At 38.6% G+C, this 10,605-nt stretch overlaps 1 protein-coding gene across 1 annotated transcript in view; it reads left to right on the top strand.

The window, feature by feature from the left end:
- LOC102837087 (ADAMTS-like protein 1-like) overlaps window positions 1-10,605 on the top strand; it is a 262,124-nt gene that overhangs the window by 125,119 nt on the left and 126,400 nt on the right. Inside the window, exon 4 of the mRNA XM_006864474.1 lies at window positions 8,731-8,967. Within this exon, the coding sequence (XP_006864536.1) occupies window positions 8,731-8,967 (237 nt within the window). The remainder of the gene's footprint in view (window positions 1-8,730; window positions 8,968-10,605) is intronic.

Below are 10,605 nucleotides of genomic sequence, written 5' to 3'. Positions count from 1 at the left end.
TACCTGACTCAGGGTGAAGTGTTTTCAATCACTTCATAATGCATGTGAAAGCTAAACAATGAATAAAGAAGACTGAAGAAGAATTGGTGGCTCTGAATTAGTGTTAATAAAGAACACGGACTATACTGTGAATTACCAGTTGTTGTTAAGTGCCATGGAGTTGGTTCTGACTCACAGCGACCCTGTATAGGTTTTCTGAGGAGCCACTGGTGAGCCTGAACCACCAACCTTGCAGTTCAAATGGCTTTGCAGTCTGGCACATTAACCCACAGCGCCAGTAAAATGAACAATTTGTGTTGGAACAAGTACAACCAGAATGCTCCATGGAAGTGAAGATGGGAAGACTTCATCAGGAGACCAGTTCCCAGAGCACGTCTTGTTTGGGAAAGTTGAGTGTCAGTGAAAAAGAGGAAAACACTCAACAAGATGAATTAACACCTTGGCTGCAACAGTGGGCTCAAACATAGCAACAACTGGGAAGATAGCGCAGGACCAGGCAGTGTTTCATTTTGGTATACATGTGATTGACTTGAGTTGATAATCTCTATTCGACAGCACCAAACAACAACAATTTTTATAAGATAAGAGTGCTAGGTCTTTCTCCCTCGAGCTACTGCCAACCTTCCCTTAGTAATTAAACACTTAACAATTGCATCACCATGGCTCCAGACATTCAGTATACACTAAGGAAAACCACGTCTCAGTGTCAGATCTGAGGACTTGTGGTATCAGAAAACATCTCTCCAGATTTGATATTTCAAAGGTGATGACAAAACAAGTGTGTTAAATATTTTTCAAAACATTTAGAAATCTCAGTTTCTAAATCTTAATTTTCAAAAGATCCGGAAGTATAGTTGTTACATGAACCAAATTATACTTTAAAACTAAAACCCTTGTACCTGGTCTAACTCTGCACCTGAGAGTTATTCTGTTATTATGATACCAGTGGGACAAGAATTTACAATGACTCTGCTTGAATTTCCACCTTACAGCTGGATGATCCCAGATTCATCAGACATTCTGTGAATTCTTGAACTGTGCTTGAGATGTTTTGGGTTCAACAAAAAAACCTTTCTCCAAATATTTCTTTCCTTAATTTTTAAACATGTGTATTTCAAGAGAAATTTGATTCATATGTTTCTGATTCATTTACAATTAAATCATCAAATGTTATTTTGCAAGAGCTATTTGATGTCCAAGAATCTTTCTGAACCTGTTTTATAAGTCCTCTTAAGTCCTCTTTCTTAAAACAGGAAACTGCATTTTGCCAAGTACAAATAAACTCCAACATGAAAAAGCTTCAAGTTCATTTTCCAACTATGAACTTCAGGTTTTAAGTACATTCTCAATTTAGCAAAATATCTTTTCCAATCCTCAGAATAATATAGGCAGAAGGAAAGACAGTAGTGATTGAAAAAAAAAAAAAAAAAAAAGGCACTTAACAATAACAACTACAAAGGTATTCATGAGCATTGTTATTCTCAAAATTAAGATTCCTATTATTAAAATTCAGAAAACTTGTACCAAGTGTTTTTGAAGCCATTGTTATTGTTTTTATGTGCCATGGAGTTGGTTCCAACTCACAGTGACCCTGTACAGGGTTTGCGAGGCTGTAAATCTTTATGGGAGCAGAAAGACTCATCTTTCTCCCATGGAACAACTGGTCATTTCGAACTGCTGACCTTGTGGTTCGCAGCCCGATTCTTAACCACTACGCTACCAGAGCTCCTTTTTGAAGCCATTAGAAACAAGTAAATTGCAAACAAGAACTCATGATTCTCTGTGAAGTTTCTAAATCTTTTTACTGTTTGTTTATTTTTTAAAGCTTTTATTGTGAATTGAGGATAATTTACATGGAAGAACATTGGTTTTGGAATCAACATACTGTATTTTGTTTTACTGCAATGATTACAATCCCTTCCATGTATCATTGGTTAACAGTATTTGCTTTTATTCCATCTTTACTTATTTATTTATTTATTTGATGTACACAAAAACATTCAGGGATATACGTATTCATTTAAACAACCAAAGGGCACATTATTGATGGTCCTAGGGTCCTCTGTTCCTGGAATGTAAGATTAACAGCTTCACCACCCCCTTTAAAAAAAAAAAAAAAGTTTTTTATTGTAAATTGAGTGATAGTTTACATGGGAGAATATCAGTTTTACACTCATTGTTTCAATGTAATCATCATTCAACAGTATTTGCTTCTATTCCCTCTGTTTTTTTGGGGGTGGAGAGGAGGATGTACACAAAAACACTCAGGAATATATAATCATTTAAACAATCAAAGGACACTTTCTGCAAGCCTGCCTCCTGGCCCCCAGGACACAGCCTTTCTCTTTCCTTGAGTCCAGAGTCCTCAGCTGCTCCCTCTCTCTAGCATCATCTCTGCCTCCATCTCTGGTGTGGCTGCTTCTCTGGATAGGGTCCCACATTCTGCTCATGCTCTTCTCCCATGACGGTCCCAGGGCCCTCTGTTCCTGGAATGTAAGATATACTACTCCCCACTTTTTGTTGCAAAACTTCTACTTTTACAGTTGTGGTAGTGGCAATTAGTCATGCTAATAATTACTCACTATTGAATCATAAGAATCTTATCCATTTCCTTTCACCAGACCGGTCTAGACAAGATGAAAACTATTCAGTGGGGTTTCTTCCTTCCCTGTAACACTCTGAAACTAAACTCCCTTTTGAAAGCTTGTAAGGCAGTCACTTCATGCCTTTATATTGTTGTTGTTGTTGTTATGTGCCGTGGAGTCAGTTCCGACTCATAGCGACCCTGTACAGGGTTTTGAGGCTATAAATATTTATGGGAGCAGAAAGCCTCCTCTTTCGCTCATGGAACAGCTGGTAGTTTTGAACTGCAGACCCTGAGGTTAGCAGCCTGATTCGTAACCACTATGCTACCAAAGCTCCTTTATAGCCACTCCATTTTAGGTAGCCAGTGTCTATGTTTTCCATCCCTGTCAACCCTGTATATACAGAGGGGATACGATTGATACTTGATGTGAAGGCTCCTTCCCTCTCAGTTGGTATTTTGAGCTACTGCATCCATAAATACAGATCAAGTTCATCCAGTTGTAGCTATTTACACTTGTTTCCTTTATCAAAAATTGTTGTTTTTTATCCTCCTCTAATCGAGTTCTGATTATCAAGCCATCAAGGCAAGGTCAAATGAGTACTGTCTACAAGTTTGGGTGTTCTTGTGTGTCTTCCTTCACATCATATCAGCTGGATTCTTCACTCTCAGCTCTCGCTCTCCGTGGCTATGTCCTTGTCCTTGCGCTCAGGAGTCCCCATGTCTCACTACACTTTGGACCAACCAACCTTTCCTCTTTCTTAACTGTCTCATCTCCAGGTCGACAGGAGTCTATGGAATGTGGCCAAACTCAGCCCATATCTTCACTTCTGCCTTTTCCCCGCTTCCGCTCACCAGCTGACCAACGTGGTCGCCAGCAATCTTATTTGCCTGCTCATGTATTCCCACTGAGGTTTAGTCTTGGAGTGGAGTTTGTCCAGAAGGGACTTACTTGATTGCTTGCCTTGATGGCTCTACTACCCCCTTTTTGTTTTACAACTTCTACCTTTACAGACAATTATTCATGATTGAATCAAAAGAATTTTATCCCCATCTCCTTTCATCAGACCCATCTAGACAAGATGAAAACTATTCAGTGGGGATTCTATCTTCTCTCACACACTCTGAAACTGAACTCCCTCGTGAAAACTTGTAAGCTAGCCACTTCGTGCTTTTATGTTGTTGTTGTTATGTGCTGTTGAGTCAGTTCTGACTCATAGCGACCCTGCATAGGGTTTCCGAGCAGCAGCTGGTGAAATTGAACCACCAATCTTGCAGTTCAGACGGCTTTGCTGTCTGGCACATTAACCCACAGTGCCACACCAGGACTTTGTGCCTTTATAGTGCCCCTCAATTTAGGTACCCAAAGTCTAAGTTGTCCATCCCTATCTACCCTATGTACAGAGGGGATAGGCTTGATCCTTGATGTGAAGACTCCTTGGCTCTCAGTTGGTGTTTGGAGATACTACATCCATAAGTGTAGGTCAAGTTCATCACATTGTGGAAATATATAATTGCTTTCTTTATAAAATGTTTTTATCTTCCTCTAGTCGAGTTCTGATCATCAAGCTGTTGAAATATGTATTTTTTGGATACATATAAGAAAAAACAAAATTATTAATGCCTCTTAATTTTTTACTAGTTTTGCCTTAAATCATCATTATTTTAGGAAAGGTGGGAAGAATCAACATGTCTGGTTACACAGAAGAGACTAATCATAGACTCTATGAGAGTTTTATGTCTGTTCTAAGATGAGGTAACACCATCAATTACCAGATATAACTGACACTCTTTTCTTAGAATTGGGTAAATACAGAAAATTGCCTGATTCCTACCAAGAGATCTCTTAATTATATCTTACCCTTAATACTTTAATGCAAAGGTGATTCACCTTGACCCTGGTAATCCTTTCTAACTGGTTCTCCTTTATTTACAGAAAAAGGAGGTGAAGGTAATTATGGTTATGATTTGGGACTATTTTAAAGAATGACGTCAGTGTTTTGCTTTATTGAATTAGCGTCAGCTTTCCTTCTGTTCTACAGAGTAGGCAAGTGAGTCTTGGTGTGACAGGCATTATGTAAATAAAACCATTTACTTAAATATTATTAAACTATCAGTTCAACAGTAGAAGATCCCATGCTATGACTTGCAAGGAAACCTGTGGATTAAACTGACCAACCAAGGAAGAAGAGCACTAGGATAGAGTGTCAGCAGTGGAAATTTAGGGAAGAAAACATACAGCGTTTGTCGTATTGTTGTTGTACAGCAGAAGTTAGTGAGGTCTAAGCTGAGATTGGTAGAATTTTCAAACTAAACAAGTTGCTAGTCTTGTTTTTGGAACGTGAGCCAGGAAAGGAGTAAATATTAAATCAGTTTGTGCTTTTTTCATGGGGCATATAATCTGAAAAGAGCTGGTGTGGAAACATTTGTGTCACTCATTTCTGTTTTACTCTCTCTGTTTTGTAACTCATTAGGTAGTCTTGCAGGTTTCTGTTTTTGTCTCACAAGACACTGGTAAATACCCTGGATAACTAGAATTCTTATATTGTGTTATCTCTATCTTGCTTTATCCTTCTTTGTAATAGCTATAGCTTCTGGATAGTTGTTATTTATTATTCATTTATCTCTGACTCTACTCACCAGAGAGTAAGCACTCTGAGAGCAGGATTTTGTTCATGGCTCTTTCACCTGACACATTGCCATTGTGCTTGCATGGGGCCTCACAGCCTCTTCCCACTCATAACCACCTTCTGTATAACACAAAGAACATGTGCCATCCTCACAATTGTTGCTGTGTTCAAGCCCATTGTTACGGCCATTGGTGTGAGCCTACCTCATCAAGGATCCTTTTATTCCATCCATGTTGGCTCTAGTCTGAAGACTTTTCCAACTTGAGGGGCTCTTCTCCCAGTACTGTATTGGGCTATCTTCTGTGTGATTGATCCCTAGGGTTTTCACAAGCTGTTTTTTGGAAATACACTGACAGATATTTCTTGTTAGTCTGTCTTAATCTGGAAGCTCTGCTGAAACCTATCTTTCATGTAACCCTGCATGCGGGTGCTTGAGATACTGATGGCTTAGCTTCCAGCTTCAGCGCAACACAGAAATCACCACAGTACAACAGACTGGTAGATTGTAGTGGACACATTGTAACACCCGATAAATATTGTTTGAATAATGAATTAGTTTATTGAGGTCTAATAAGCCTTAGGAGTCCTGGTGTAGCACTGTAGGATAAGCATTGGACTGCTGACCACAAGTTGGCAGTTCAAACCCACCAGCCACTCTTTGGAAACCCTATGTAGGGTCACTGTAAATCAGAACCGACTCAGTGGCACTTAACAACAACAGTAAACTTCAGATCACTGTGCTTGATTCTACTTTAAATGATATCTAGAACACAGGCATTCTCTATACACAAGTAGCTAAGCATTGTAAGACTATGTGCCAGCATGACCGTGAGACCAGAAGAACTCGATGGTACCTGGCCACCACTACCAACTTCTCTGAAAGGGATCACATTAGAAGGTCCTGAATAGAGTGGGAGAAAATGTGGAACAAAATTCAAAATATAAAAAAAGACCAGGTTATAGGTCAGAAAGAGGAACCTGAGACTATGACCCTTGGCCACCCTTCAGGTCTGGAGCTGAACTCACCCTCATGGCTCAATTTTTAGCCAAGTACCAGAGAGGTAGGTAAGGGAAACAACGTTTGTGAGATTTGCACACCATGGAATGGGCAACCTTTCAAGGTCAAATGAGCAGCGTGTACCTAAGGACAAAATGTAGAAGGAGGTGGGAAAGAAGGTGGGATGGAAAAAAGAGTCACAGGAAAGAAAGAAGGTGAGTGATTAGTGATGGTGGATTGAGGGCATGTAATCATTGTAATGAAGCGCAGTGTCTGATTTGTTGAACGTAAAACTAATGATCTTCTCTGTAAACCTTCACTCAATTCACAATAAAAAGTTAAAAAAAAATTTTTTTTTACTATAAAGTGTTTAGCATATATAAAAGAATATTAAAAATGCATGTAAGCATTTTTAAGAATTAAGAAGGAGTGCAGTATCTCCACAGGATAAAGCACTGGGCTGTAAACCCCAAGGTTGCCAGTTCGAGGCCACCAGCTGCTCCATGGGAGAAAGATGAGGCTTTCTGCTCCCACAAAGATTTAAGTCTTAGAAACTCTATACAGGGTCGCTATAAGTCAGAATCAACTCGACAACACTTAACAACATCACAACAACAAGTTTGCAATGATAGCATACTGCTTAAAATATTTTAAAGATACAGAAATAATATGTGTGTACAGAGTTTCTGAGGAACAGCTGGTGAGTTTGAACCGCTAACCTTGGAGTTCAAACTGACCTTTCGATCCTACAGATTCACACCAGAACTCCATTTAAAAATTAGTAAGTGGTAAATTTTAATTATACCTTTTCAGGGCAACATTTAAAATCAGTTAAGCCTTATTGGATAACTGTTGTAGTTCTTGTAGCTTCCTCATGTTAGCGACCCTACGTGCAACTGCCCAGTTCTGCGCCATCCCCCAGTCCTTTCTACATTTACATCCATTGCTACACCCACTGTGTCAATCCATCTTGTTGAGGGTCTTTCTCTTTGTCACTGACTCTCAACATTGAGCCCCTACATTACATATATTATTATTTTCCTTTAGTATTATGTTTCATTTACTCTAAGAACATACATAATACTAACAGTAAAATGTTTTGAGAATTGATGCTATATTTTGAGTGATTTTGTGTTCATCCTAAATAAACATTGAATTGCCTCTACTCCCCCTCCCTGAGAGTTTGTTTTCCAAACTACTAGAGTCTTATATTCCTACTTAGCCTTCCAAAAAAAAGATGAAAGTTTTTTTCAGAAGAGTAAGGGATTCCATTTAAAAAAAAATAATGAATAATTCTGCCTCAGAATGCTATTTATGTAAAGAAATTTCAGAGAAAGAAACCTGGTCAAAGAGAACTCTCAAAATGATAATGCAATAACCAGGAACTGTAGACAACCACATGCAAACCACTGATTTAAAAGCAAAAATTTTAATAAAACAGCTTTCTGCGGCTAAGTATTCTACATTCTTACATGTTGTTGTCGTTGTTACATGCCCTTGAGTTGGTTCTGAGTCATAGTGACACTGTATAGGGAGGGCTTCCGAGGAACAGCTGGTGAGCTTGAATCATGGACCTTGCATTAATTTGCAGACAGGCCGAATAAAATAAACCTATCAAGAAGTGTTTTCAATTTGCTTTCATTGAAGTTTATCATTCATTCGATAGTAGGCATTGTCAGTCATAGCCCTGCATTGACAATTGTCCTTTATTAAATATACATTTAAAGCAGTCTTATTTTCCACTTGTCTCTGCCAATTATGATTTGAAATGCAAATTCAGAAAATCTCCTAATTCTTCTAAGCCTTTCTCTTCCATGGTCTCATTAAGTAATTACAGTAACAACCACCATGTATTAAGTGTCAGTATTTGGCCAATGTAAGCTCACGGAATTCTTCAAAACAACTTGAGAGTTGACTGGTAGTATTGCCTGTGCTCTATTTATAAGAACTCTGCCATGCTACCTCAAGCTGTCATCATGCGGTATAGATCATGGATTTTTGTTTCTTTTCCTTCCCCATGTTTAGTTTGATATGTTTTTTATAGATGTTTCAGATTAAAAAACAAAACAAAAACCTCACAAGTTAACTGAACCCCTCAAAAAAAGAAAAATCTTGTATTAATGGCATTCAGTCTTTATGCTGCTAATTCATAAACTATAGAATGGTCACACTTGTCAATATCAGACCTGAATGGGGCAGAGAAGCTGTCAGCTGACCCCTTGACTTTACTAGGTTCAACTTAAGTTGCTGGGAAATCAAGTTAATTCTATAATATGGAAGGCTCTGTGGGCCAATCAACATCTTTCAGAAAATGTGTTTCCACATGAATTTTACCAAATAATATTAATCAGAAGATGATTGCTATCTCACATCCTGACATTTTGAGAACCAAACAATCACATGATGGCTCAGATGATAGAGGAAGGTCGATTATCAATTACCTGGGATTTTGTACTCTGAGAGCTTGATAGGGCCGGCCTTTTTAACCTGTGTCTGTCCCTCTGCCCTCTGTCCTCCAGGACTGCCCACCAGAAGCTGGTGATTTCCGGGCTCAGCAATGCTCAGCTCACAATGATGTCAAGCACCATGGCCAGTATTATGAATGGCTTCCTGTGTCCAATGATCCTGACAACCCATGTTCACTCAAGTGCCGGGCCAAAGGAACAGCCTTGGTTGTGGAACTGGCCCCGAAAGTTCTGGATGGGACTCGCTGTTACACAGAATCCCTGGATATGTGCATCAGCGGTTTATGCCAAGTAAGTGTGAATTCCATTCATTTGGGTTGACTTAGTGCCTTTGTATAAGGAGCTGCTGTAAAGCCTCTATCATTCGGTGTCAGTCTTCCTTGAATTCACGAGTAATCAGTAATAAATTTGAAAACTGACATTAATTTCCTTGGAAAAAGAAAGCGTTTTGTGTTAAATAAAAGTTGACTAGATTTTGTTTTGCTTTTTCTTTCCTTGAATATGGAAAAATTAAAATCCTTGAATATTGTGTGTTGTACTAGATTCTGAAATTACCTAGCTGGCTAGCGATGATTTCTTTCTTTCTTTTTTTTTTTTTTTGAGGCATTTGGATAATCTGCATAATGTTTAAAGAGAGTAGGTGTTGTGTTTTTTCTGTGGTATACCCATTGTTTTCGAGTCAATTGGGACTCATAGCAACCCTGGAATATAAAGTAGAACTGTTCTGGAAGGTTCTCAAGGCTATAAGCTTCACAGAAGCAGGCTGCCACATTTCTCTCCCATGGAGCAGCTGGTGGGTTCAAACTGCCCACCTTTCAGTTAGCAAGTGGGCACTTAACTCATGTGCCACTATTTCTCCTTTTGTACTATATTAACCATATGCTTTTCTATTTTATAAAGTAGACATTTTGAGAAACCTTGCCTCTCCCAAAACATATTGATTGAATGTTTTTATTATTTTTTTTGAATGGCTGATATCACAACTAGCACCCTAGGAACAAACATAAAATGTTGTTGTTGTTGTTGTTGTTGTTGTTAGGTGTTGTTGTTGTTGTTGTAGGTGTTGTTGTTGTTAGGTGCTACCTCTTTTTCACGGACCCTCTACTTTACCAAACATGCTGTCTTTCTCCAGGGACTGGTCCCTCCTAATTCCCTTTGTTAAAAAGTTCCTATGTTTGTGTAAAAGTTACATATAGATTCACATTATGTTAAAGGAAGAACTCCAGGATAAATTACTATAAGAGATGTGAGCTATCAGGCAAGGTTTTATGTGTATGAGAGAAAGGCAAATATACTAAATCTTAAAAAAAAAACAACTCTTAATCATGAGACAGGAAAACTGTGACATGTCAAAGTGCTTGTCAGGTAGGAAGGAGACTAGAGATTACACATATATGTATGTAAGCATATATATACATATTTGTTGTTGTTGTTCTGTGCCTTGTAGTCAGCTCTGACTCATGTGACCCTGTGTAGTGTTTCTGATGCCGTAAATGTTTATGGGGGTAGAAACCCTAATCATTCTCATGATACATATGCATATGTGTGTGTGGATCTATATATAGAGAGATAGATGTATGTTTATATACATACGAGGGTGAGCCAAAAGTATCCATACTCTGATGATCTTAAAACGCCTGCCCATGTCTGTGACTAATAACAACACTGAGGGTGCACACGTGAATCTGTTGAATAAACAAGTGACAGTGGATTATGTGGCAAATCACTGGCAAACCAGCCATGGCTCTGACTATGAAATAATCCATGACAGACTTGGGTTTCGATAAGTTTGTGTCAGATAGGTACAGAAACAACTCAAAAAAAGAGCATACAAGAAGCATTTAGACATCTGCAAACAAAATTTGGACCAATGCTCAGAGGAAGGTTAAAATCTGTTTAAAAATGTGTTACTGGTGATGAGACATGGAT

This window comes from Chrysochloris asiatica, unplaced genomic scaffold, assembly GCF_000296735.1.
Source record: "Chrysochloris asiatica unplaced genomic scaffold, ChrAsi1.0 scaffold00065, whole genome shotgun sequence".
NCBI classification, from domain to species: domain Eukaryota; kingdom Metazoa; phylum Chordata; class Mammalia; order Afrosoricida; family Chrysochloridae; genus Chrysochloris; species Chrysochloris asiatica.
The sequence above is the reverse complement of the archived record's forward strand: the minus strand, read 5'-3'. Positions and strand labels throughout refer to the sequence as shown.